The sequence below is a fragment of the Ammospiza nelsoni genome, chromosome 9 (assembly GCF_027579445.1).
Source record: "Ammospiza nelsoni isolate bAmmNel1 chromosome 9, bAmmNel1.pri, whole genome shotgun sequence".
Taxonomy (NCBI): Eukaryota; Metazoa; Chordata; class Aves; order Passeriformes; family Passerellidae; genus Ammospiza; species Ammospiza nelsoni.
Genome location: NC_080641.1, coordinates 26,618,767 through 26,646,203, shown reverse-complemented (window position 1 = coordinate 26,646,203; position 27,437 = coordinate 26,618,767). Strand labels below are relative to the sequence as shown.

The 27,437-nt window shown below is 50.4% G+C and overlaps 2 protein-coding genes and 3 non-coding genes across 7 annotated transcripts in view; 1 reads left to right on the top strand and 4 right to left on the bottom strand.

Annotated features, from left to right (window-relative positions):
* Positions 1 to 692: 692 nt before the first annotated feature.
* Positions 693 to 807, bottom strand: LOC132077284 (U5 spliceosomal RNA). Its single transcript, XR_009419039.1, has one exon. It is a non-coding gene; the product is annotated as a U5 spliceosomal RNA (small nuclear RNA).
* A 435-nt stretch (positions 808 to 1,242) lies between these two features.
* Positions 1,243 to 1,357, bottom strand: LOC132077274 (U5 spliceosomal RNA). Its single transcript, XR_009419029.1, has one exon. It is a non-coding gene; the product is annotated as a U5 spliceosomal RNA (small nuclear RNA).
* An 836-nt stretch (positions 1,358 to 2,193) lies between these two features.
* On the bottom strand, positions 2,194 to 2,308 carry LOC132077273 (U5 spliceosomal RNA). The gene has a single exon (XR_009419028.1). It is a non-coding gene; the product is annotated as a U5 spliceosomal RNA (small nuclear RNA).
* A 5,108-nt stretch (positions 2,309 to 7,416) lies between these two features.
* On the top strand, positions 7,417 to 12,235 carry TMEM53 (transmembrane protein 53). Of its 2 annotated transcripts, none has more exons than XM_059478731.1 (3): positions 7,417 to 7,479; positions 7,948 to 8,060; positions 9,889 to 12,235. In XM_059478731.1, the coding sequence occupies exons 1-3, from the start codon at positions 7,422 to 7,424 to the stop codon at positions 10,549 to 10,551; spliced, it is 834 nt and encodes a 277-aa protein (XP_059334714.1). In that variant the 5' UTR covers positions 7,417 to 7,421; the 3' UTR covers positions 10,552 to 12,235. The 2 variants fall into 2 exon arrangements, with proteins under 2 accessions (XP_059334714.1, XP_059334715.1); XM_059478732.1 differs by having other exon boundaries at positions 7,422 to 7,479; positions 7,951 to 8,060.
* Positions 12,236 to 16,557: 4,322 nt separating this feature from the next.
* RNF220 (ring finger protein 220) overlaps positions 16,558 to 27,437 on the bottom strand; it is a 214,594-nt gene continuing 203,714 nt past the window's right edge. For both annotated transcript variants that reach the window (XM_059478087.1, XM_059478088.1), the window contains 2 exons: positions 26,984 to 27,058; positions 16,558 to 19,470 (listed from right to left, as the gene is read on the bottom strand). In XM_059478087.1, coding sequence (XP_059334070.1) covers positions 19,399 to 19,470; positions 26,984 to 27,058 — 147 coding nt within the window. In that variant the 3' untranslated portion in view covers positions 16,558 to 19,398. The remainder of the gene's footprint in view (positions 19,471 to 26,983; positions 27,059 to 27,437) is intronic.

Here is a 27,437-nt window from a genome sequence, read left to right as displayed (position 1 = left end):
AAACACCCATTTCCAACCAGCTTAGGGCTGCAGACTTGACAGAGCTGGAACACTCAGCAGGGAGGAGTGCCAGAGGTGAATGGGTGAATCTTTCCTGCGAGGAACATATCCCAGTTCTTGGGATGCCATTTCTCTAAGATTCTTTTTATGGTCCTGTGGATTCTGCTCCAGTGTCCCACCCAATGACTTTTGTGGCAGCTGCCTGTTAAACATACTCTCTCAGCCAAAGTGTGGCTGTGTGTGTATGTGGACCATTAGGAAGGAGAGAATGATGCTTTGAAACACGTCTAAGATGTTAGAGGTGGAGTTACTCTGCTAGCATGAAAGGAGGATGGATGTAATTTTTCAGGAAACACTGTGGCTACATATAATGATCAATGTACAGGCTGCAGCTCAGGCAGTCTGGGCTACTGTGGCCTGCACTGCTGAGCTGGACCTGTTCACCATCCTCAGCAGCAGCCCTCAGCAGTTCTCTGGAGACCTGCAGGGTGGCATCAGTGCTGCAGGCAACCCCAGCCTGGACCCAGGCAGCCCCTGCTGCTGCACCCCTCGCCGCGGGGGACAGTATCCTGCGCCCCCTCTGCCAGCCCGGGGGTGACGGGCCCAGAACATCAGCAGCGTCCGCTGGCTAATATAGGCGGTCATAATTCAATAACGGCATTATCAATTCTATTTTTAACCGTAATAAATGTAGCTCCACCGAAATGGAGCCTCAAAAAATTACTCGACACTCGTACTTGCTCCTCTCCACGGAAATCTTTAGTAAAAGGCGAAAGATTTATACGATCTGAAGAGAAACCAGAGTATGCCCGTACACCCATCTCCGACATTGCCCCCGTCTGCTGCACCCCCCATAGTTGAGGGCGAGGCCAGCCCGCCCGGGGGTCCCGGCCCCGCAGCCCCGCCCAGCCTGGTCCCGAGGGCCGCACACGCCGGGCAGCCCCCAGAGCCCGGGGGGGGGGGGACAGCGGCCGCAATCCCGGACAGCGGCGGGGCCGCGGAGCACCCTGGGCACGCTGGGCATGCAAATCAGCCCCGGAACGGCGCGGCCGGAAGGAGCGGGAGGTGCCGGCGGCGCGGAGGGGCGGGTTGGTGTTGCTGACATCGGCGCCGCAGCACATTCATTATCCCCACGGTTCGAACCGCTAGGGTTGGCTTATATTCCCCATTGCCGCAATTAATTACCAACAACCCACCCCAACGAACGCTCAGCATTTGCTCTTTCTTTAACCGTAAATGGTTAGCTCCGCCGTAATGGAGCCACAAAAAAATTCGTAAGATTCGTACGCGTTTCTCTCCACTGAAATCTTTAGTAAAAGGGGAAAGATTTCTACGATCTGAAGGGAAACTGGAGAACAGCCATGCTGCACCCTGCATATATGCCCACTCCCCGCTGCTGCCCCACAAGACACGGCGACCTTCACTCAGTTCCTTTCCCTGCTTCCCTCTCCCTCCGGCGCCTCACCCGGCTCGGCACCAGCCCCCGGCCGGTACCACAGCCCGGCTGGCCCGAACCCGGAGCGGCGGCGCTCGGCGGGGCCGGCCCGGTGCCGCCCGCCCTGCAGCCCGGGGATGCTGATCACACCAAGCCCGGTGCTTCCTGCCCTGCTGCCGGGGCGGGGGGGAGCGAAGAGGGGCAGCTGGGGACAAAGCGAGTCGGGAGCGGATAAGGACCCCGCGGCGCTCGGGTCTGGTCGCATCGTCGCCACGGCAAGGAGAAGCCGCGCAGACTCAAAAAGTCGGCTCTGGGAAAGGCCACCATACGCCGCCGCCACGGATCAGAGCTAGACAGAGAGGGGGGCTTGCGGTAGGGGTCCCACGCAAGGTGCTGAGCTCCAAGCGGGCGCCAACACTACCCCTGTTCTTCTGAGAGGGCAGGAGTGCCCGGGACTGCCGGGCAAGTCCCCGGCTCTCACTTCTCCCGGAGTCCGAACCGCGGGCACGCAGCTGCTCCGCTGCACCGCCCGGGCCAGGAGGAGGGGTTCCCAATCCCCGCTCCGTCACGGCCATCTTCTGACCCGACACGGGCAGTGAGGCGGCCAACCGGGCGGGGGTAGCGGCGGTGTGGATGGAGCCGTGAACGCAGGGTCCGTGCTGCCGAGAGCGGGATCAGAGCAGATTGCACGTCAGGCCCGGAACGCAGCAGCTTTATAAAGAATTGTAGTTAGCTCTATCGTTAACCAGAATAGGGGTAGCTCCACCGAAATGGAGCCTCAAAAAATTTTTCGACACTCGTGCCTGTTCCTCTCCACGGAAATCTTTAGTAAAAGGCGAAAGATTTATACGATCTGAAGAGAAACCAGAGTATGACCGTGGTAGGGCCCTCGGCAGGTACCCAGTCCCGGCTGTCCCTCCACAGATACAGCGACACCGACTGCCCCAATATTCGACCCTCTGCTGCCTCGTCCCATTCTCCCGGCAGCGCTCAAGAGCTCAGCCTGGCACCGGAGCAGCGGTACCGGGGAGCGGCGGCCCGAACGGCACCGTGTGTGCGGCACCCCCGCGCGGTGCACCCTGGGTATGCAAATTATCCCGAATAGTAATAAGGCGCCCCGCCCCGCCCCGCCCAGCCCCGTGTCGGTCGCAGCTAGGCCGGATCGGGGCCCCGGGGACACTCGACGGGGACTTCCTGTGCCCGCCCTTCGCCCCCGGCACGCTTGCCAGGCTACCCCACAACGCCCAGGGTGGGTAGGCAGATCTTACCTTTGTACTGGACCTCCGGGTGTACTGAGCAGAGCACACCCAGCACGGGCTCCATGAACAGACCGGGCACATCTCCCATCCTATCCTGGGGGGAAGGGCGTAGTGACAGGGACAGTCTTCACAGTTCTCCAGACTTCTCTTCCAGGCAGTAGGGCTACCCAGTGCAGCCAGAATGCCAAGGAGACAGGCACAGCTCCTGCCTGAGCAGGGATGGACACAGGTGGTAACACTGCCCGTTGCCCCCAGCAAGGCCCACTCCTCACCTGCCTGAGCCCCGTGCTGGGCTTGGGGGGAGGTACACAACAGCACAGCTTCGAGGCCATGCGAATCTTGGCTCTGGTACTTGGGGTTGCTGTGGCCCAAAGAGTCCAGCAGAACCTGTGCATCTTTTTGACCTTCTGCTGTGCTGGAGGCGTTTAAGAACTTGGTCTGGGCTTGCACCCGTGTGCTGAGAAAGAGATGCCATCAGCAGGCAGAGGGAAGGGAATGGCTCAGTGCAGCAAGCAGCCCCAGGGGCCAGAGGTCAGGGAGAACATCCAGCTTTCACAAATGAGCTCCTCATACTCCCTGCCTGTGTCTCCAGTGAGCAACAGCAGCTTTATAAACCCTCTTTTGTCCTCTTCTTTCAGGCGGTTCAGCCTCAGTATTTCCAGAGGAATCAAGACACCTCTGATCTCCAGAAATTCAGTAAGGTATCTGTGGCTTCAAGGCTGCAAGAATAAGGGGAACAAGGCCAGAAATGTCAGCCAGAAATGTCACTTGCCTTGGAGCCCATCTTCCTCTGCCAGCATGCCATGTCCTGGCAGCCATCACCTCCCATCTCACTGCAGTGGGTAGAGGTCTGAACTGGATACTGTCTCTGCACAAGAGCATGGACCATCCTCTTGCAGGCAGGCAGAGGCAGCACACTCACCCAAATGTGAGAAAAACACTGATTCTGGGTTCCTGAGAGATGGGTTACATGGCTTTCCCTTCAGTTCCATCTTTTGATAACCAGGATGTTTTTCAAGCCTGCAGAATGTGGCTGGATGTGGATGTCTCTGTACAAAAGCTTATTCTTTAAACAACTTTTCAGTAGAGACCTTGCCCATCCTCTCTATCTCACTACCACACCACCTCCTGCTGTCCAAGGAAACAGATGCAGCATCCTGAGCCACACTGTTAGGTGAGCCAGAAACAATCTGGCTCTCTGGGAACTCCAGCTCCAGCTCTGGTCCTGCCTTGTTTTAATGAAGCTGTTGAGGATGCACCAGTTGTTTGAGCAACTTTGTGGGCACTATCCCGTTCCTGCAGGAAAACCATGATGGCTAATGGCTTCCTGCTCTTTGACAGATCCCATGATCTCTTCTGCCGAGAGAAAAATGAGAAAGAAGTGTAAAAAGGTCTGTGAAGAAAGACTGTACAAATGAATTATCACTAGAATCACATTTTAAATCTCTGTCAAATAATACGAAAGCAATTAGTAACTATTTAATCTCATTTATCTTATACTCATTTCATAGATAGGAAAACTAGCAAAAGGAGAGTTCCTGGTATGTCTGAAGCTGCACAATGAATCTGTGACAGACTTGAGATTATTTTCCTGGGCAGGTGGTTTCACCACAGTTCTTTTCTCTGCTCTGCTAATAAAGTAATTTTGATGTTACCCATTACCCCAGCCCTGTTTCTCACTAGCCTCATGATATGAACACTGTGTCTCATATCTGACCTGCCAGGGAATAAATAGAGTGAAATGAGAGCAGAAATAGGTATGGATTTATGGGGAGTGACAGGGTCAAGGGGGCTATAAATGCCTGTTAGCACAGCAGCACAGCCCTCACTCACCTGCTGGAGCGACAGCCATGTGGACATCCACCCCAGGAACATGTGCCTGGCCTTGGCACCGGGAAAGTGCTCTGGCACCCTTCAGCATGACAGACACTTGCTCCCTTTTTCCCCTGTTTAATTTTCCTGGCATGTTTTTAAACAATCTAAAAAGCTAAAATGATAAGAGCTGTAAGCAAGAAGACAGAAGTTCCAGAAACATCCCTTGTCTGCAATTCCTTCTATTTCTTCACACAGGTGTTAAATAAAGAAATCTACATTTTTCCAAGTTTCTTTGGCACACTTTTGGCTCAGTATGATATCCCCTAGTGCAGCTTGAGAAATGTGAAGGTGCACTTAGTAAGGGAGATGGAATACCAGAGACTGAGCTTCCATTTGTGTGGCAGTCCCACAACTGTGCATGATTCTGGCTGGAGGACACTGACCAGGCTCAAGGAGCCTCACAGTTAAACACCAGGATCTGAGGGATAAGGTCACAAACAGTGCCATTAACACAGGTGCCTTGTCCTCCACCAAGATGTATCAACATGCCTAAGGATAAGAAAGGAATTCACACCTTGTCTAATGCACTTCTTGGGCTTCCTACCTAACAAAAGCGCCATTTTAGGTTTTATTTAAGTGTGGTTTATGGAGAAAAAGAGTTAAAATAACATAAACATTTGTGTTTCAGAATAAGAAGTTTCTTTCAATGTAATACAAATCATCAAGATTACCAATTTCCCATTTACAAAGTTCTTAAACCCTTTCTCCTACTATCTGCATAAAAATTTCAAATCAGTTCCAAAGTATCCCCAAGATACCTGCTCAAAAGTAACTTTATACTCCTCTTACCTGAACCAGGCTGAAAACAACCACTGAGATGTGAACATGTATCTCAGTGCCTAAAAACAAACAAGTAAAGTCTCCAAAAAGCTGTCTGAGAAACAGTGCTTGAGAATTAGGATGAGATGGAATTTCATTTGGGAATTAACGGTCTGTGTTCTGTAAGGCATCTGTGTCCTTGGCAGGGCATTTTCAAGACCTCCTTTGCAGGGAAGCAGGTTTAAAATAAATCCATTTTCCCAAAATAGTTGTGATTGAAAATGTTATTAGCCATAACAAATGTTAGTGCTGACAGGAGAATGGCCTGTTAGGGGCCTCTGCTGAAACAGTCAAGTGAAAGTCATATTTCACATTATTGCAAGCATTTTCCTGTGATTTACAGAATATTTGTGAAACATTACTTGCAAGGCATATGATTGATATTGAGAGAACAGCTCGTGTGTAGGGAGAATCTGTATTTCACAGAGACTGTTTGCATGAAATTTACAGTCCCATAAAGTGCTCCTCTGTCCTCAACAGAGATCTAGTTAAAAGAACTTTACAGTCTGAAACATCCCAAAATTGATTGTAAATTAAGGTTTCTGTATTTATGTTTAAGATGCTGGTGGTGTAATACTGCAGTAACCCCCTCACACTACTCAGAAATACTAGCACCAGCCTCTGGATATGAGGATTTTAGTGAAACAAAGGGCTTGCCTATGAATCAATGGGGGAAAAAAAAGAAATAACTTTGAAACAATGATGACATGGCTTCAGAGGATACAGTGCTGTCTGTCTCTGGCTGCTGTAATAACAGCATTTGCTGACATAGGAGTATTTAAGCCAACATTGCAAAGTACCCTGAAAATGTACATTAATGTTTTTATTATGAACATTTTACACATGGGAACGTGCAGACACAGGGAAGTTAAATGACTTGCCTGAATCATTTGTCAGTGCTAGCATCAACATGTAACTTCTGGTTGTTGGCTTCAAGCTCTGCTGTCAACAGTGCTGGGTGGCCACCCAGTCCACTGGACCTAATAATCAAAACAAGGCTGGGTCAGGGCAGGGCTTTATTCCTGCCAAGAAAAAAAACAGTGATTTAGGAACTGTCTCTGGCAATTCAGCAGTTCTTTACATTCAGAGTCCTGCTTAATCATCAGATTGAGATCAAAAGGCACACTGGTGCTGCTTCAGCCTCACAGCGAGTGTGAGGTGCCAGGGAATGATGGCCTTGGACTCATGGAAGGACAGAGTGGCAGTGATTTGGTGTTACCTTTGCATCTTACAACATCAAGGTTGTGCCTGGCCTCAGGCAGAACTTAGAGCTTTTTTTCCTGGCAGGTTTCCTTCTTTCCTGGCACACCTCAAGTCCTCCATGCACAGTGCACCTTCCTCAGGGTACCCCAACACCCCCAGTCCCTCAGTCCTGCCGGGCCCTCTCTGACCCGCATGTCCTGCCTGTGGCCCCACGGCCCCAAATCCAGCCCTGCCTCATCCCAGCCGGGCCCTGCACTGCCCCCTGCGTCCATCCACATCTGATCCATTGCAACCTCAGCATTCCCTGCCCCAGGACACCATCCCACAGCCCCTCCTGACCCAAACACCCAGAGCAGGGCCAACAACCCCTCTCACCCTCATGCCCGCCATATCCCTCGGCCCCGCTGGCTGCCATGCCCGCTCCAGGCCCTACAATTCCCCTCAGCCCCCCTCGGCTGACATCCCCGCTGCCGGCCCTACTATTGCCCTCAGCCCGGCCCTGCGGCCCCCCTCCCTGCAATCCCCTCTCCAGTTCCCCTCAGCCCGGCCCTGCGGCCCCCGCCCGCCTCAGCCCCGAGGGGGCGGTTACCCCGCAGAATGACTGACAAGCGGCTGAACCAATCGTTGCCAGACTTTCTCCCCCTGCCCAATGGGTGACCAGCAGGCGGGGCTCTGAGTCGATGCTAAGGGCGCGTTGCTAAGGAAGTGGGAGGCGGGTAGGGGGCGGGGCGAATGATGAGGTGGGGTGGGTGCTTTCCCTTCCCATTGGCTGCGGGGAGGCAGGTAGGCGGGGCTTCCGGGGGGGCGGAAGCGGCGGCCGGTGCGCGGCCATGGGCACCCGCGGGCTGAGGGACGCCGTGGTGGAGCTGCAGCCGGGACAGGCCCGCGGTGCGGGGGCGAGCGGGACCGGGGCCACCGTGACAGCGGGCACGGGGCGGGCGGAGGAGAGGCGAGCGCGCTTGGGTGTGGGAGGAGGAGACGTGGGGCATTGGTGCTCCGGCAGGTGTCTGGCAGTGCCTGGAGCGCAGGACAGGACCCTTCCCTGTTCCCCATGGCAGCGGCAGCAGCCGCCGCTGTCTCTCCGGGAGGCGGGAGGAGCGGTGTCGCCCCCGCAGGGAGCAGCTCGGTGCTGGCTTTGCGGCACTGCAGAGCGGTGGGAGCTGCAGGGGCTGAGGCTGGGCTGTGCAGTTCGCCCACGGAGTGAAACCGGCGTGAGGCAATGCTCGGAACTGAGCGAGCAGCCAGGCTCATGCTTGCTTCACTATTGCCTTTAAACTGTAGTAACCAGGCGAGCTGCTGTGAGCTGTGCTCGGGCAGCTGGAGGGCAGCTGCTGTAACGCTTGTGGTCTGTTGCAGAAGGCAGCGCAGACAGAGGGCCTGCCGAGGGCCAGCCCGTGGTCATCCTCCTGGGCTGGGCCGGCTGCCAGGACAAATACCTGGCCAAATACAGCGCAGTCTACAGCCAGAAGGTGAGTGCCCTGTCTGTGTCTCCATGGCACTGCCATACTGTGAAACGGCCTTATTTTTGTGTGTAGGTAAATCTTAGGTAAAGTCTCTCTGAAGCCCCCTCTTGTCTGGCTCGTGGGGAGTGAGTGAGAGTTCTGCTGTCATTGAAAGCTCCTTGTCTCTCACAGCCCGGGCAGTGTTATCTAACAGCTGCTGATGTCACCTTTGTGTGTGCAGCCAAGGCAGAAATACTTCCCTGGAGAAACTTTCAGCTGCTGTGTGACTCACTGAAGTATTTTAAGGCTTTTAAAGTTGTGGGATTATTCAGGAATGACGTGAACTGTGTTAGTTTTCCAAACAGGTAAACATGCAGGGAAAGATTCTGTGTTTGCTGCTTGCTGTTAGGCCACAGCACAGACGTGGTGAGGCTGGGGTGGGAACTGACAGAACACATTGGCATCTGTCATGTCTTTGGCTCTTCCTTCCTGTGAAAATGATTCATCTAAATGTTGTAAGCCAAATTAATTTTATCCTGTCTATGAAACAGGCATCCTGTGATAGTCATAGCTGCTCACTAGGAATTCCTTGTGTTTGAATTAGAGAGATCTGTCCTACTGCCAGTTCCCTAGGTTATGATATTTTCCTTTCTAATACTGTATTTTACTGGAATGATGCCAGCTTGTAGCATGGGGACCCAGTGAAACATTAGAATTTTTTTTCTTGGCCAGCAGGGAATATTGTATATATCCAAATTTGTTCCAACTATAGGTGGTAAAGTTTGTACATTAATACATTAACAAGTCTATTGTTAATGTGTAATCCAGTGCAGGAGTCATTAATTGGCTTGATCTAGTGAAGAATTAGTTGTTAAGTGGCTTTAAGATGCTGCTGAGCGGATGAGGAGCACGTTACAGGGCAGCATGACAACTTCTTGGAAAACACTTTTCCCTCGGAAAGATCGTAGAAATGGGAAAGGAGAGGATGGGTTTTCTTAGCTCACTAAGAGGAAGTGGCTGTAGCCATGGCAAGATGGTAGAGAAGGCTTTGATTTGAGAACTTGGTGTCCTCTTCTAACTTGTTCACTGTTTAGGGAGCTCTGGGGGGGATGTTTTGGTGACTTTGCTTTGTCTTTGTCAGTGTGTAATGTGATGTGATGTGTCAGTGAGCTCAGGTGATGGAAAAGGTCTAAAGCATTTATAAATGTAGTTCCATCTGCTCTATTTTGAAACTCTTCCAAGATCCTGTTCCCAAATCTATACCTAAATGTAAGGCAGTTGCTCAGGAGTTCTGAGTCCGTGAGCCAGAGCTTGCTCTTTGCACAGCTGGAGTGTTTCAGGAAGGTCTACAAAAATCATGTTGGTGTTGAGTCTTAGAGACAGCTGCAAACAAGTGTACCCAAGGAGAGGAGGAGTTCCTTTTTCTTCTTCTATTTGCTTCAGTGTGATGAGCTGGATGTGTACCAGAGCAGGCTCGTCTTACCAAAACAGCTGATGCTGAAGGTCTGTGAATCAGGGAGATGGTTTTCTTCTCCGGGGTGAGGATTAACACTCATAAAAATGGGTGGCAGTGTCCCTGGGGGTTGTACCAGTTAGCACAAGATTTGAAAGGATCTCAGACATGAGCAAAGCCAGGCCACTGCAGAGGCCTTTTCATAATACTGTGTGCTATGATGATTAATGTAATCTATATTCATGTCAGTGCCTTGCTGCTGACACTAAAGACTTTCTTCTGGCCCTGTGGTTTCTGTTGGAAATCTGTCCCAAATTTTCATGTTCTCTGTACAGCTGCTTGCCTACTCTCTGTAATTTGCAGCACAGCCTAAATGTATGTGGGGTCTCTTTCTGTTCTTAGGGCTGCACAGTCATCCGCTACACAGCTCCATGGAGGATGGTATTCTTCTCCGAGACCTTTGGCCTCAGATCCCTGCAGACCCCAGCCAGACAACTCCTGGAGCTGCTCTTTGACCACAGAGTTGAGAGCAGACCGGTTCTTTTCCACGTTTTCAGCAATGGAGGTGTCATGCTGTACCGTTACATCCTCGAGGCGCTCCACACCCACACACCCTTCCAGAGCCTCAGGGTGGCCGGCACCATTTTCGACAGCGCCCCTGGCAGAAGAAACTTGCGAGGAGCCCTTCGTGCCCTGGCAACTGTCCTGGCCTCCATGAACGTGCTGCTCAGGTATCTCCTGCTGTTCACTTTTGCCACCACGGCCGTCGTGCTGCGGGTCCTGCTGTACCCCCTGACGCGCTTCCTCCACGAGAGCCACTACGACGCCCTGCTGAAGGCGCCCTCGCGCTGGCCCGAGCTCTACCTCTACTCCCAGGCCGACCTCATCATCAAGGCCAGCGACATTGAGCTCATGGCCAGTGCCCGGGAGCAACTCGGGGTTCCTGTGAAAGCCGTGGACTTCTCAGACTCGCCGCACGTCAGCCACATGCGGGTGTACCCCGCCTACTACCGCAGCCTCTGCACCGCCTTCCTGGCTGACTGTGCCGGGGGCTCGCCTCCCTAGTGCTCTCGTCACCTGCAGTGTTTGCCTCTCCTTGCTCAGCTCCCATGGGAAATGTCACCTCCTTTGCTTTTGTGTCTTTGAAATGAGGAAAGTAGAGGCTCCTTGTTTGGTTTGGTTTGTTGTTTTTTTTTCCCCTACCGTCTACAAGTCTGAAAGCCTCCAACCTGGCCTTTGGACCAGCCACGTTAGAGCAGAAAGGAGATATGGATTAGTTTAGAGTCCTGAAGGTGAAATCCTGTCATGGTTCATGTTGATGTGCTCTACCAAGGTGTCACAGACCAGAATCTCACACTGAGTATTATTTGTTTCTTCCTGTCTCTTCTTGTTCTCCGTGTTCTGCTCTCCGTGTTGTCTCCTTGTCCCTGATGTCCAAGGTGCATGTTCTGTTGCTTGTATTAATTTTACAATACAACTCTTCCATGTCTTTGTTGTTTTGTTGGTTTTTTTTTTCTCTCTCTGCCATTTCTTTTATCCTGCAATGAGCAAACAGAGCAAAGTCTGCAGGACTTTCTGCTCTTCTAACTGCATCTCAGTTCTTGTACTCTCCTTGCTGGAGATCAGGCCCTGAAACCAAGTGTAGGACCAGGAGAAGATGTGTGTAGGGCAGTATGACCAGACTGTCATCTGGTTCCATTAAACAGCTGAGATAAAACAGTCAAAGCTCTCTGATCCTTGGTGGGAGCTCAAATGTTTCTGATAGCATTTGTGTTCTTCAAGGTTTAAGCTAACATTTTTGAATATGTCTTATGTTTTGTTTTTCTTTCTTCCAGTCTTTTGTGTGTTCTACTGAGTAGTTTTGCTTTCTTGGAGAGCTACTTATTTGTTAATTGTATGTCTTTAAGCAGCCTATATTTTGCATCTGGATATTCAGGGAAAATTTTTGGATTACAGCTGTGCCAGACCCCAGAAACAGAGAGGTGGAACTGCAGAAGAAGATGGAACTGTCCCTTGGAGCTATGCTTTATACTGGGTATTTCTTAAATCACCTCCAGCCTACAAATGACCATGAAATATGATGGTTTTGTCCATAATGCTCTCTTCAGATGATCAGTCTTTGCAGTCCATGCAACGTGTACAAGAAATTAATTCCTTCCACCTAGTGAAAAAGTAGCTCATTGCACTGTACTTAATGTCTGGTTTAGGTTTTATTGTTTATTTGGGGGAGAAGTGGGGATAAAGACCCTGAAGAGCCTGCTGATATGTTTATGCTATGTCACAGTGTAATAAGCTAATTAATAACATGGTGAACAAGTTTAGCCAACTTTAAATTGCCAGGAGGAAGCTCTGGAGGGCTGTGACATGGGCCTGCTTGAACAAGGAAATGCCCTAGGGAGGCAGGCACCTAAACAGCAGGAGGAGTTTTGCAAAGGTTCTGCCAGGAGGTGGCTGTGCTGCTCCTGCCCACCCTTGGGGTGCTGTCATCCACAATCACAAAACTCCTGCTGTTCTGGATTGGAAATGTAGAGGGGGAAGTCCTTGGGAAGCACTAAAATAATTTGGAAGTTTAGCACAAGAACTGTAACACCTCACAGAAGTGAAGGCACAGGGTGAGTGGCAGTGGTGACCACACAGCTGGTTTGTAGCAGACTGTTGTGACAATGCTCATTTGTCAGAGAATAACCCCCTGAGGGAGGGTTGGGCTGTATGTGGGATAAGTGAGAATTAACTGAAAAGGGCCTGATGACCTGGTTTGTCTTTTATTTTTTAAAAGTGAAAACTGTCTCCAGGCACAGGAGCTTGTTGCTGGGGACCCAGTCTTCTGTAGGTGTGATCCCAGTTCCAGTTCCCACTGTGACAGTGGGGTGTGAGGGCTACTCTGTGGTAAGAGTCTTCAGCCTTGCCCTTTTCATGCAGGAATTCTCATGTTTAGGGTTTGTACCGGTAAAATCCAGGCATGGTCCCCTATCTCCAGAAGGGCCATCAGAGATCTCCCAGCTTTTTAAAGCAGGCCCTGGCTTGTGCTGTCAGTGCTGTAACTCCTGAGCTGTGATGTGTTCATCTGCCTTTTCAGAGATCTGGGCTGGGGCTCAGCATCCAGCCTGTTTGTGGCACTGTGAACACTCCTGGGGAACAGAGGGGATAAAAGTTATTTAACCAGCACTTGCCCTCATGCTGGTTTCTACAGGTTTAGTATTTACAGATCGGTTAAACACTCCATAATATATGCCTCTGAATTAATACAATTGTTCCTGGGAATCTGCTGCTCCTGTTTATTACTGTGGGTGTTGAACTTCTCCTGTTTAAGGGCTTGGGCTGTTACAGAACATGGCTGGCAGGAGCTGGAGCTACACCCTCTGCCCTGCCTGACAGGATGGTGAGGCTTGCTCTGGGAAAAGCCTCACTTGTCAGCTGCACCTTCCTCACTTTCACCTCCCCAGCACGGTGTTGCCACTTCCCCAGCTCAGCCCTGCTTCCCCACTTTCCAAGGAGCAGGCAGGGAGCGGGTGCTGCCTGCTGCAGCTCTGCAGTCAGTCAGAGGTGTCCTGAGCTTTGCCAACAGGAATGTGCTCACAGGCCTTTCCACTGCTGCAAAAGTGACTTGAAATTGGGAGCTGATTTGTGTACACAGCTCTCTGAGAGCAGGGTGATCTTGGCCAAGCCAGTGATTTACAGCACCAGTCTTCTGAGTGGGTTTTGTTTTCTGAGTCCCAGCAAATTTTAATTCTGACTGTGAGCGCTGTGTGATATGCTGGCCTCTGCTTTCCTGTACAGTATGTGCCCCCACCTTCCTGCCCTCCCTGTTCATAGGGCTTATTTGAAACAGAAGGTTAATAACTTGGAGCCCGAAGGCACATGGCTGAGAACTGATCCAAGCACTACTGGATTTACAAAAACCCAGCCTCAGACCCTTAATCCTTGCTAAACTGTCACGGTTTGGCGCAGCCGGTGTTCCTAAAGAGCTTCAGCCTGAACACTGAAAGCCCAAAGGTTGTGGTATCTTGGCAAATCCAGGTAAATCTCTGAGATGAGCTATGGGGAGGAGGGGCACTGCAGATCTGTTCATTGGGAGGAAAAAATGCAGCATCCCTGGGCTTGCCTCGAGGGTAGGCAGTGGGATGTGGTCCAGAGCTTGTTTTCCTGCAGTCCAGCCCTCATGTGCTGCACACTGTGAAATAGTGTGAGTGGAACACCAGCAGTGCTGGGAGAGGAGGATGCTCACAGCTGGCTACCGCAGTTGTGGTAAAGCAAAATTAACTTTCCCTCAGTAACAAAATCTATTTGAGTGTTTCCTGTGAGGCAACTGACTCCTGGCTTGCTCCCCTGTGCTGCCCTCTCTCCTCAGGGAGTGGTGATGTTACAGGGTGGTTTTGAAAAACAAAAAAAGGCACTTAGTGGTCAGGCTGGCCCGTGTGGCTGGGCTGGAGGGCGCTCAGCTGCTCCTGACAGGGCTGGGAGGGTGTCCGTGCAGCCAGAGCTCCCTGTGGCACTGGGAGAGGCTGTGGTGGGAAACTGGGCAAGGCAGGGGCAGGATCCAGCCAGCCAGGGTTCAGGTTTGGAGCTGGGGCAACATCTTGCAGCGTGGGTAATTCAGATTAGGCTCCTGGGTGGGGACTGACCTGGGCCCACACCTCATAAAGGTGTTTTAAAGGTGTGTGGGCTGAGTCCCATTTTCATGCATGTTGGGATGCTGCAGGCATATGTGTGGAGCTCTGCCATTGATGGAAAAGTGGGAGTGGACAGGATGGAACTGGAACCAAGCAATCCAAGCCTGTGCTGCATCCCAAAAAGTGCAGGAGGGAGGCTGGTCTCCATTGCCCGTGGAGGAGCTGGCAGAGGGCGGCTGTGCAGGCCCCGTGCCGGACGGGAACATCTCCACGAGATGGCAGCAGGACCCCTCTTTCCCGCATGGAGACATTTCTAGTCCAGGAGACAGCTGAGCACATCCTGGCAAAGACCCCAACAGCACAGCTCAGCCCAGCGCTTCTGAGTGCCTGAGAGCATCTCCTGCAAAAGGTCTTGGGGCAAGGAAAAAGACCAGCAAGAACTAACTCCAATGACAAGAACTAGAGACTGTGAGTTAATACCGAACAGCGTCTCTCCCTAGGGCTGCCTGCCTCTGGAATTTGAACTAGATCCCATTCCTCAGCTTTAACTGATTGTTAAAACCAAAAGTCTAGCAGCAGGAATAGCCTTCCTGCCCTTCTCACCTCAGCACACCAGGTCATAGCACTTCCCTCTCCATCACCTAGGGAAGGCCATCTGTTTTTTAGATCAATCTGTGATCAAGCAGACCATGGCCCAACTTCTGGGAGCTTCACGTATCAGGACTCTGGAGCTCCCCTGTAGTCCCCAGTCCCTGGGAAAGGAGCTGAGCTTAGTCCTGCTCTTCTGAAAAGGCTGGTGGGACCTCCCAGCACACAGGGCAGGGGGCTGAAGATGCAATTAGGAAAGAGGACAAATGGGGGCCCACAGCCACCACCTGATCTGTCTCCTAATGCCCCCTTGTCCAGCACACCCACACAGCTCCTTCACCCAGCCTGGGGCATGAGCATCCCTCCATCCCCTTCCCTTTGAGTATCACCCCCTCCTCTCATTTCTGCATGCTCATATGGCTGCAAGTGCACCCCAGCACCATCAGAGACAGGCTATGTGGGCACGGCATCCTTCAGTCACCCTCCCAAACCTATGGGGGCTGGGGCAGGGAGAGCTTGGCCAGCCCTGCCCCCGTGGAATGATGGATGAGCTGACAATAGGGTATTGATAAGGAATTAACCTTGAGCCCTTCTTGCTTCAGTGTCAATAGAGCAGGAGCCAAGTACACACGTTTGATTGGAAATCTCTGTTTGGCCTCTGCTGCCTCTGAGCCCATGGAAGGAGAGAGGAGAGGGAGATGTGAACTGCCCTGCTGCCCCCTCCCCACTAGGACCCCCAAGTGGATCCCTCTCAGCCTCCCCAGCCCCTGCTGCTGGAGTTGGCTGTGGGCACCCAGCTCTGGGGGCTGCAGCAGCCCTTGTGCCCCCAGCCTGGCATGTGGAGGGCTGGGTACCAGGGCCCCCCTTGTTCCCTAAAGGGCCTGTGCCCATCTTGCACTGGCCTACACTCCGAGCAGTTTGTTTAATTAAGTGTTTTGCCTAATGGGATTGCCTCATTTCCATAACAAACTGGCGGGCTGTCATTAGGTGGGCTCCCTCATTCATTACTGTTAATTAGATATGGATCCCCCAGAAGGCGGCGCGGGGTGATGAACGAGGCCCCTGACACACGCTATTACACATTAGCATTTTCTCAATATATCCGATACATCACGCTCCTCCGCTTCCTAAAGATATTTTAAATAAAATATTAGCAGCCTGCTGTGGGGTAGGTGGAGAGGGAGGGAGGGTTTCTGCCCTTCGCCCTGGCCTCAGGCCACCTTTGGGCTGGAGGTGGATGGGAGAGGGGCTGAGACGCTTCGCTGCTCCTCTCCAGCCAAAAAAGTGACCAGATCCCACCTTCTCCCTATCCTTGCCACAGCAGATAGAAAGAGGTCCCTGACATCCTTGCTGCCTCCTCCCACCAGCCTGGGGACCCCCAGCATCCCATCCCTGGGGACACAGCCATGAGGAGGGGTTTGAGAGCAGCCCAGTGACCCATCTGCAGAATGTTTGTAAACCAAAAGCGTCGGCGCCAGCTGCGTGCCGTGGGGAACCCGACCTCTGCCTCCCCGTCCCTGGGCTGGGGTAACCCTACACTGCACCAGGGGCCCCTAATGCACGATGTATGGATCTGTTGGGGCTGGGCGTCTCCTGCCCCCACCAAGGCAACCGATGAGACTTCATTATGGGGGTGTCCCCTGAGGGGTGCCCTTCGCCCTGCCCTCCTGCTCTAGGGGGGGACCAGTTGGGGGAACCCACCCGTGGTGGGCCTGGCGCACGTCCCAGCATCCCCCTGCATCTGTCCCTGCATCCCAAACAGGACCAGGACTCCCCTCTGGGACATTACTCACATCCAGGAGCTGCGGTGTGTGGTGGTGTCTCTGCTGCCTCTCGCCTGCAAAGGGAAACAGAGAAGCAGAAAGCGCCCAAGAAGATTTATACTTGTTTAATTAATGTCAAATGTAGTTTACAAACGGGAGTGACAAGTACCTCTTTGTATAGTATACACTGACACACAATCATTGACACACCGGAATATCTCTTTGTGCAACTGGGATTCTTTGGGCAAAGATAGGTAACTCTGATATTTCACTTTTTCTTTTTTTAAATCATTTAAACTCATTACAGAAGAGGGGAAGTGGCGGATGCCTGTTACAAACTGGGATGCCTCTCTCCCCAGCCTTCCCCCTGCAGCTTCCCCCTTCAAAACAGGGGATGGCTTTACAATTTAAGCAAAAAAAAAATTACCAAAAATAAACCCCAAAGCAAAGAACCAATGACTAGTTACATATGGTGTTACACATACGTACATAAAGCACACGGCTGGTCCACAACACCTGCCAGAGAGGCCCTGGGAGGGAGCTGGGCTATTTCCAAGGAAGGGCTGGGTAGGGGCCTCCTACCCTCTTGCCCTTCCTGGCTGTCTTTCAAACCCACCTGGCTGCAGCCTCTCCATCTCTGAGACTTTAACACCAGCACAGTCCCAGCTGAGCCACGTGCCCTGCAAGGTTTTCTCCCTTTACAAATCCAGCCTGAGCTGTGCATGGCTGCCCTTCCCCTGCCTTGTGCTGCCTGCTGCAGGGTTACCCCGCAGTGACAGCCCCTGCCTGCAGTCCCCCTGTGAAGGCAAGACCCTCTGGGGTGCCCCGGCTTCCTCTGGCTCCTGGGAGCTCTCCTGGCACAGAGCAGAGGAGGCTGCAGCTCTCTGGTCTCAGAAGCCACACACAGATATGAGCTTGGACACAAGGGAAACTCCCAATTAGGAACTGTTACCTTTTGGTGAGATGTTTATGAAATAACAGCTCCTTCAATTTCATTTGAGGTTTTTTTGGGTGCAGTGGGATCCTTCTGAAATCAGTCAGGAGGTACCAAGGCTGCAGCTGTTCTCTGCAAAGAGTTCAGGGTAGGGAAGCAGTAGTCGGACTGTCACACTCCCCACACATCCTGCTTACCCAGCCCTTCCCTCTCTGGAAACACTGGGGACCCAACTCCCAACCCCTCATCCACTGCTTTTTCCAGACTGTCTTGAAATGCCCGGCTGTGTTGTGCTGCCAGGTGGGATCTGCTTGGAAAGGAGTGGGGCAGATGAACTTTCCCACTCCCTGTCTTCTGGATGTGGGGAGCTGGCACCCCACAACAGCCCAGGAAGCTGTGGCAGGGATACACAGTGTGGAGCTGGGGGAAGTCCCAAGGCCTTGGGAAATGGGTGAGTATCTGATTCTTGGATCCTGACAATAAAAGAAAGAACAAAAAACCAGGCCAGATGGCAGCTTTGGTTAAGGCTGAGGATATGGGAGACAGGGACAAGCATGAGGGACTGCAGGGGACCTCTGGGTCCAGCTGAGAGTGTCTCTGCTGGATCCTGGGAGTGGCAGTGGGGACAAGACAAGGCTGCCTTGGCTCTCTGCCCTGGTGCCAAAACCTCTTAGGAAAAACGCAGGCTGCAGGAGAGTGGGAGCTGGGGGATGAGAGAGCAGGGCAGGGCTGGCTCTGCCAGGGAGGCCCACAAGGGAATGGCTGAGTGTCTGTGGGCAAAGCCACCAGCAGCACCATCCTGAGCAGCCCAGGCACCCTCAGCAGGAAATGCTGCCCAGAGGAGGAAAGCAAGGCCAGGCAGGGCAGGGGCAGGGGCTGTGGCTGGACGAGCACAGGCATCAGCCGGACCCTCGAGCAGGCACTCCCAGCCAGGGGAGAGGACAGGGCTCTGACAGACTCCCTCCTTCCAGCTCCTCACCATTTGCTCCTTCCCCAGCAGGGAAAGATAAAGGGGGCTGAGCCAGATTCCCCCTGTCCTGCCTGGCCCCCGGTGAGGAGTTAAAAGCTGTGTCTTTCCGGGGATAACGATTCTATTATAAATAGCCCCATTAGCTACAACTAATGACAAAAATCCACCTCCTCTACTCCCCATAAGTTCTGTAAGTTATGGGCAATGCTACAGCCATTACTAAAAGCTGTTAACTTCATATCTGAATGAGGAAATATACACCACAGAACATTAAACCATTTATATTATATATATGTATATATATACTTTTTTTAAACTAATGACTTTAATGCCAAAACTTTGCTGAACCAAGAAAAATATGGGTTTAATGTTCTCTGCTCATTTTTTTTTCTTCTTTAAAAAAAATACAACCCAAAGAAAAGAAAGGGAAACTTATTAGTATGTAATGTTTGAGTCTATCCCATTTATACACAACATTGTAAACATATATAATCTATATTACATGTGCTTCATTTCTGCCTGGGTGTGTTTTTTTTTTTTCTTTAAACCTTTTAGTCATCACTAGAACACCACAAAAAACCAAAACAGAACCAAACAAAAAAAAAATCAAACCAAAACAAATAAAAACAAAAACTGATCAAGGAACACAAGTTACAGGTTATTTAACATCTTTCTGTGAAGGGTCCCTTCCCCAGTCTCCTGGGGGCAGAGTGGTCAACAACACAGTCCAAAGGAGGGCTCACGAGCCATCCACAATGCCAAGCCAGCTCCAGGGAATGGGTGATGGGGAACACTGGTTTTAAAAAAGGGGGCTTCACAACAAAGGATTTGGTTTTGCCCGCTGCAGATGCTGAAGGAGGTCTCAAACTGCGGGACCTGGCAGCCGAGGCTCCCCACTGCTCCTCAATCCTTGAGTCCATGTCTGGAGTCTCTGGTTTGTTTTTTCTTTAAATTTTAAAACGTCTTTTTTTTGTTGTGGTCGTTCTTCTCCCCCTGGGTGTGACGAGCTGAGCCGAGTAGCTGGGTCCTGCCCTCCTGCTGGGTCCTTCATAAGTAGATGCGCCGAAGGTCTCCAGGAGACGTGATGGTGTTACACTGAGGACAGAGCTTCTTGGCACCCTGCAAGCAGCAGATGAGATGCACAGTGTGAGAGTGTGAAGGACATCCCTGCCTTTGGCCTGGGATTGCAGGAGCAGTAAGGTCCTCCAGGCAGGGCCATGGCCTCCAACAGTGAGCACAGGATGGGTGAAGGGGCAGTCCCCATGCCTTCCTTGCCTGCCCTGCAAGCCCCTTGTCCTTCTCCAGTCCCTGGCATGAGGCAGCTGGACAAGCAGGAGCTCTGCAGAGGGCTGAAACCCAGAGCCAAGCTGCATCACCCAACTCGGCACCATTGTCACCACTGGTTTCTAGGGAGATCTGCTCCTTTTTGTTTCCCTTGCTCACCACCAGCCCCTGCTGAATGAGTTCAGGTCACTGAACAGGCAGAAAATCAACCCAGCTGCCACAAGTGAAGCTTTTAGCAGGGATGACTGAGCTGGTTCATGGGGGGCTTGGACCATCCCTTTCACAATGGGACACTGCCTTGTCCATCCTGCAAAAGCCTAAGAGCTGCTGGCATGAAGGAACCCTCCGTCCCATCCTCCCCAGCTCACACAGATTCTGCAGAGATGAGTCTCTTCTGCCAAGGTGAGCTGGAAACAGCAAACTGATGTGAGCTGGGGTGGGGTAATGGGTGGCCAACAGGAACACTACATGAAATAAAACAAGGGCTGATGTGCCATCTATCACTGAGCCTGACAGCACGAGGGTGTTAATAAGCCTCAGAATCGGGGTCAACCTAAGCCGGTCACCATTAGATTGGCAGATGTGAAAGACAACTGATGGGAAAAATGACAGAAAGATGGCTCTGCTGTGAGGCAGCCTCCCAACTACAGCACCAGCAGCGTGGGAAACTGGGATGGCGCTCTCTGCTCCCACTGCACATTATTCCCTGCAGTCATGGACCTGGCACATCTGCCATTCCCTGAGCTTTGCACTCCTGGACATTCCCAGTTGACAGCCCTTGCTGCCAGCGGCTCAGCTGTTGACAGAACACATGTAAAGACCATGGGCACCTGCACCTGATCGAAACCAGTCACACACAAAGTCCTGTTGAGCTAGAGTTGAATGAAGTGTCTGTAAAAGACACCCAGAACAGCCTGGCACACCTCAGGGTGAGTGACACTCTTGGGGTCAGCGACAGGCTGGCAGTTTGTCACTGAAGGACAGACCACTGGTGGTGTGGACAGCATGCCTAACATTGGTGCTGATGCCTGTGGGCACATCATTCCAGTTATCTGGGACAACCACTGTGTCTGTTTAGATTTTCAGCCTTTCAGGACATCCCATCCTGTGCAATGCATCATGCAGCCCTATGCTCTGGTCTTCACAGAGTGGACTTGGCATGCTGGATTCTGGGAGGAGCAAGTGCAACCTGTAACTCAAAGGAAAGGCTTAAAATGCTGATGAAATGGAAACTTGAGTGCACTGGAATTTCGCAGAGCCTGTTTATTTAAAATGCCTCTTTGCTTATGTTCAATGCCTCACCTTTGGATCTCCAGAACTAGAAACTGCAAGCTCTGCTCTGCATGTCCCAGTAAAAACTTGCTGCAGTGGTGAAAACATGAGAGAGAAATCTGAACATCTGCCCCTTCTGCCACTGTGCTGACATAGCAGCACTCCCAAGGGGCTCACTAATCTGGAGGCAAATGCCACGAAATATCCTGTTTCAATTGAGTCTCTGCTCAGTTTCATGTGTTTCCCTTTTCCTTGGAGGCACCTGTTGCATCTAGTTGCCCTCCTGGCATCAACTTTGTAGCTGAAGGGGGTCCCAAAGGAAGTGGCAGGGAGGTGCTGAGGGATTAATTCACAGCACGTTGTCCGAGGCACAGCAGCTGGCAGCTGCCTGTTCAAGTTTTCTTGTGTGCCCTGAAAAGCAGAAGTAAGTGTGCCCACGTCTGTGTCCATGCTCTCCTTCCTGAGACAGGCTTTCTGGCAAGAGGCAGCAAGGCAACAAACCAAGGGATGCAGGTGCTCACTCTAAGCACCAGCCCTCTGCACTCAGCCCACAGGGGTGGCAGAAGTGAAATCAAGTGCATCTTGCATCTTTGCTCTCTTCCATAGCAAAGCAAGGTCAGGTATGCAGTTCCCTCACACTACAGGGAAAGGGAGGATGGCTGGATTTATCTTGCCAGACCTTGGCATCTCTGTCCCAGAGGTCTGTTTTCTGCACCACATGCTGATGGCTTTAGGGGAATTCACTCTCCCACTTAAGGCTGAGAGCTGCACATACATAACCAGGGACAAGTTTTCAACCCTGTCACAAAGCAGAACCCAACTACATGGAGCTTGACCTATTTTCTGCAAAAGCTGCATGATCACAGATTGATTTAGGGCAGTGGGGGATACTGCTTCACCTGCACATGGGAGGCACAGCTCATCCTTGAGCTCTGAAGTGTGGGTACATTGAAGGGAACAATGGCATCCTGGAAACCTTCAGCAGCCTGGCCTGAATGTGGTGCAGGCTGCACGTGGCACGTGGCTCTGGGTCTCCTAATACTTTGGACACTTGGGGATGCATTTTTCTTTTATATTATATGAAAGTGCCCTCCTCTGCACACGTAAGCATGTGTGGTAAATTCCGAACTAAGTCCTGATTTTTTACTTTTTAGATTGAATTTGCTCAGAACCTTGTTCCTTACATCTGACTTTTCGGTGTAGGTATATAACATTTATCTGGACCAGTGATTAAGCTCTCCTCTCTTGTGGAGAGGCACATAAGCTTGTACACACACACATGCTGGCACAGGCACAATGAAAAAGCGTTTGCTCCCCCACTGCTCACCTGCCAGCTGGGGTTACTAAACTTTTCCCTTGAAATAAAAATGCTGTGGAATAATAAGTCCCACCTGTTGGCCATTTCTTTTTCTTTTTTTTCCAGGTCCTTCTGCTCCTTTCATCATAGCTACATGGAAAAGCCTTGATGTGTTATGGCTGTGTGTGCTGGAGTAAAGGCCACCTCAGCTTTTCCATTATAAACCCCAGTTTTGAGGGGTTTATAAAACTCTGCTGCAAAAAGTTTGCTCCAGGGCTGTTACAAAGCAAAGAAACGGGGCTGGAACCAGGAAGGAGTTTATTTTTTCTCCTCCTTTCTTAATTAAAATTTGGCAAGTGATTGATCCACAATACAGGCTAATCACTTGGGGTAGTAGTTTGAAAAATGCATTAACAAGAGCTGAGATGTTGAAAAGTCGTTAGGGCTTACATGGTGCCAGGAAGGATTGGACTAGTTTGTCTTAAAATTGACTCTTAAAAAAATGGTATGATGTGTGCTATAAATTGGCTAAAGCAAGGAAACTTCTCACAAGGAAGGATTTAGGCACTTCCTGCTGTCCCGTGGGTCTAAAAATGGGCAATTTCCAAGAATGTGTTACCAGGGACAGAGAAGAAAGAGACAAAGAAACAGAGTGGGCAAAGAAAGTAACATCGAAGCAGAGAGATGACAGGAAGGACCCCAACCAAGAGCCAGCTTCTTGCCAGGAAAGGAACTGAATGCCAAGATCCAACTCTCAACCAAGGCATCAGCCTCCTCTCCCACCCATGCCTCCACACAAGTGTGGAGCTTCTTCTTTGCAGATGCTGATTCCCAGACAAACAGCTGTCCTCCACTGCCATTGTGGGGTAATGGGGTTAAACCAGCAGGAGAACAACTTCTTTCACCAAACCTCCTCAAAGGGTGGAGCTCACCCCCACAGGCTGCTGGAGGCCAGAGCTGAATAATGCTAATTAATAACCAGAGAGATGAGAACATCATGAAGGCTCAAGTGCAGCATCCATGCAGCTGCTGACTCTGGAGGTCTCTATATGTTGCTGAAGCACTGAGGAATCCCCCAGAAGGGCTGCTCTGTATCTGTACCCCTGTGCTGTTCTGTACAAAACCACTCCAGCCCACATGGCATACATGGTACTAGAGCCTAGAAAGAGTGGCAAGGCTAAGGATGTAGTAATTACCAAAGATATAAATGTGTCAACTGCAGAGCACAGCATATATCGATGGATCCCCTGGAAGCATTTTGTGATGAAGAAAGCTTTTTAGAAGTGATTTTTCCCTGCTCTTGTAGCTGTCATTTTCAAATAAGCCCAAGACAGGCAGGCACAAGCCTGAAGTCAGCAAATACACCTGGGAAATGCTGGATCTGGCTTGTACAGGTGATGGGGGAAACTCAGTAAACTGCATTTGTTCAAATAAACCTGTCCTCTTTCAGCCCTTGCACTGACCAACAACAACAACAAACAACAGCCTGACTTAAGTTTCCAGCTCCATTTACCTTGTAAAGAAGGATACCAGGGATTGGGAAATCACACAACTACAGCTCAGAGGGACATCAAGAACTTGCTGACCCATTCCCTGGACAAGATCACCTTAACCTGAATTACTGCTGACAGACACACATCAACCCTATTCTCACAAACTTCCAAGGATGGAGGCTCCAAACCTCCCCAGCAGATCACTACAGCAGATGGACAATCTCTTCTGCCAGAGAACTCTCCTCAGGAGAAGGAAAATACAAATCTCACCCACTCTTAGCTGTAAGGTCCTCTCTCAGGGGAAGGATGGAGACTGGGCAGACTCTTACAGAGGGAGATTCATCCCCTATGACCCCATGACTTGGGCTGTAGTCCAACAAGCAGCTGAGGATGGACACCCACCATGAGGACTGTCAACATTCAGGGAAAGGAACTCCACCTGCTGCTGCCCAGGCTAAGTCTTGCTCCTGCAACACCATTTCCTCTCCTATCTTTGAAGAACCTGCACATGTTTTCAGGGCTTCTAAAAGGGATCACAGGTAAATCACTCCATGATTTTAGTGCTCTTAAGGCATCTCCAGGGTCTCCTTCTGCAACCCCAGCCTTTGCTTCAGAGATGGAGTCTCCTCTGGTCAATGTTTCAACCCCAGAACTTGCAACCTGTTGATGTGCTGAGCTCCAGTATAATTATACCTAATCTAGAGAGTCCAGCAATCATTTATAGAGTTAGTGATCCTTTCCAACAGAACAGTTATAATTTGAAATTGAACATCAAGAGCCAAAAGTCCAAAAATTTTATTTTCATGAAGTCTAAGCATTTTAAGATCCAATCCTCATCAGTGCCCTAAACGCTATCAAGTCAGATGCTCAGATCATTGTACTATTGTATCCTAGAAAATGTTTAAACCTTAGGTCCACAGACACATGTGAGCATCACATTTCACCCTGTCTTCAATACCCTGCAGAGGTTCAGAAGTGCTCCAGGGCACTCTGAGCCTTCAGTTCCAGGGCCTTGTTCAGTACATGATCCTTGCTCTCTCAGGCACACTCACACTCTAAGTTAATGTTAGATCTTGGCTGGGCATGTAGGCACAGGCACAGAGGAGAAAGGGGACTTTTCACCAGCGTGGATGGCAGATCTCCAGACTGTTCAAAAGGGGCCGGAAGCCTGACACAACCCGCCTGCTCCAACTCCTATTAACTCCAACAAATTGTTTATTGCACAACAGCAGAAAAACACTGCCCCTCTCCCCCAGCCAAGTCTTTCCATGTGTGCTGCACGCGCAGGCTCCCTCCTCCCAGCCCACTGGGGAGCCAGCTTTATACCCAGGGAAAGGTAACAGCAGCGATTATTACACACACTATCCCACAGCTCCTCGCTTGTTAAAAAAAACAAGAGTCTCTTTTGTGCCCGAAATAAAAGGAGATACCTTAATTAGAACAATGCAGGTTGGTAAGCATTAAACACTGAGCCCAGCTGCTGTATGCCATTAAATTCATAAAAAGGGAGGGGGGAAGGAGGGCAGTCTTAACGAGATTACACACATTGACTTTGATCAAGACACAAAAGCACCAAGGCGTTCCAGGGTTTTTATTGCTGTCTTCAGGCTACATTTTAATGGTTACATTAGAAACATGCGAACACAGGCTGGGAGATTTTTTTGAGATGGGAAAGGGAGTGCAAGCATGCCTTGTGAAAAGGCCTGGTTTAATAAATTGGGGGCTGCAGGGAGAGGCTAGGACTGGGGAACACATGAGTAGTCATTTATTAATTGCTTCCCCTATGCAAGTGCCAAGTCCTAACATGATATCTTGCTGGACTACTCCCATCCCGCCTGCCTGGTCAGCAGAAGAACCATGTGCAGATCACACACAGCCAGATTCATCACCACCTTTCTCACAGAGCTCTGGGGGGAGATGGCTTCCCCTCTGCAAGGGAAATGTTAATCCCTCAGCACCTGGAGTGACTTTCCCTGTTCTCATGAGAGGCTGTGACTGCTGAACATGACAAAAAGGCATCTGACTGAAGTTGCACTAAGTTGCTGCTGAGCCTAAGAACAGCCTGAAATTAGTGCCACAGATTTAGAACATGACTTGAGGCTGGTGGGAAGAGGAGAGGACAAAGACTTCAGAGTAAAGAAAATGAAGAGGAAATTAGTGTTTTATCTTGTGCTCTTAGCACCACTGAAAGACAAGATTACTACTCACTCAGCAAAAGTGGCAGAGCACATATTCATCCAGACATCTCACAGCAACATACCCACGTATGTGTCTTTTATAAGATGCTGCTAAAATGTTTACAAAAGCTTGTATAACGTAAATAGTGACGAGGTGTAGCTGAAGAGCTATAAAATACAGCCCAAGGGATAGCCAAGTTATTGAGTTGCTATTAGTACTCAAGCCCACAGGCACTTCACCATCCTGGTAACTTTTCTTAGGCAAGACTTTTAAAAGGCAGGATTTAAAGGAGCACGATCAGCCTAATCATAATTCCAAGCACACAATGTGTTTTATAAAGTAGAGTAATGCCTTCCAGGAACAAGTTTTTAGGAGTGGCATTCCCTTATATTTTTTGCAACCCAACACTGTATCATCTTGCTAACAGGAAAACTAGAAAGCACAATTGACTATTTTCCACTCCCCAGCCTGAACAAAATGAAAGCCCTGAAAATCAGCTGCAGAGGGGATGTTAAAGGCTGATTAAAGACCACAGTTTTAACACAAGAAAAGAAAACACTACTGGGTCACCTATTCAATGTTCAAGGTAGTTCCCAATCTTGTAAACAGAATGGCATATGCTTGAAAACCACACAGTGCTATTCCAAGTAACCTAAAAAACATAGATTCACATTAAAAAAGCTCCCTTCCATATCCTTGCTCCTGAAGATGATTCCCTTTGCTTCAGGGGAATATTATGTTTCTCAGAAGCTACCCATTCCATGAAATCTCAGTGGATTTGGCCTCCATTCTCACAGCTTTACCTCTCTGCATGGATGCCCCACAGAAAATTACTGAAAGGCAAGGTAGTCCCTGGCACAGAGCTCTTCCCACAGCAGCAGAGGACAAGGCAAAGGGCAAGACAGAGCTTGGGTCACAACGACTCCAACAACCATGTCAAAACTAGAGTGGGGTGTTAAACAGCCAGGCTCGGGAAACCTGCAAGCACAGCAGTCAGATTGTTTAAAATAAAACAAAAAGCATCCTCCCCTGTGGCAATCTAGAATAAAGTATTTGAGAAGAGTGGAAAAAGGCTGTAAGTGAACAAGAAAGCAGACAAGAGCCTCACCAGAGTCCGCAGCCAGCATTCTTCACAGTGCACATGCCAGCACTGAATAGAAGTCAGGGGCATTGTGTAGGAGTCCTGAGGAAAAGAAGCAAACGTATTATTTCCATAGCAGTGATCTAGTGATTCTTCACTCCCAACCCCATCACAATGCCTTTCTTTGTGGGTAACACTGTCTAGTATTTTGTTTAAAAAGTTGGTTAAAAGAACCAACTTGTGTAATATATAAGTTGTATTTTTGTAATGTTTGTACAGAAGTGGCAGAAAGTCTCCTTCAATCCCTTTCCTTGGCTTCCCAGAACTCCTGTTGGAAGCCCATAATCCACTCAAGTGATGACCTAGCTCAGAAGAGTTATCACAAAAGCATCTGAAGTTGCTCTGGCCACCTGCCATTATTCTCATCAGAAAGGTCACCAGATCATATGAAAACCAGTGACAGGGTAAGATCAACCCTTAT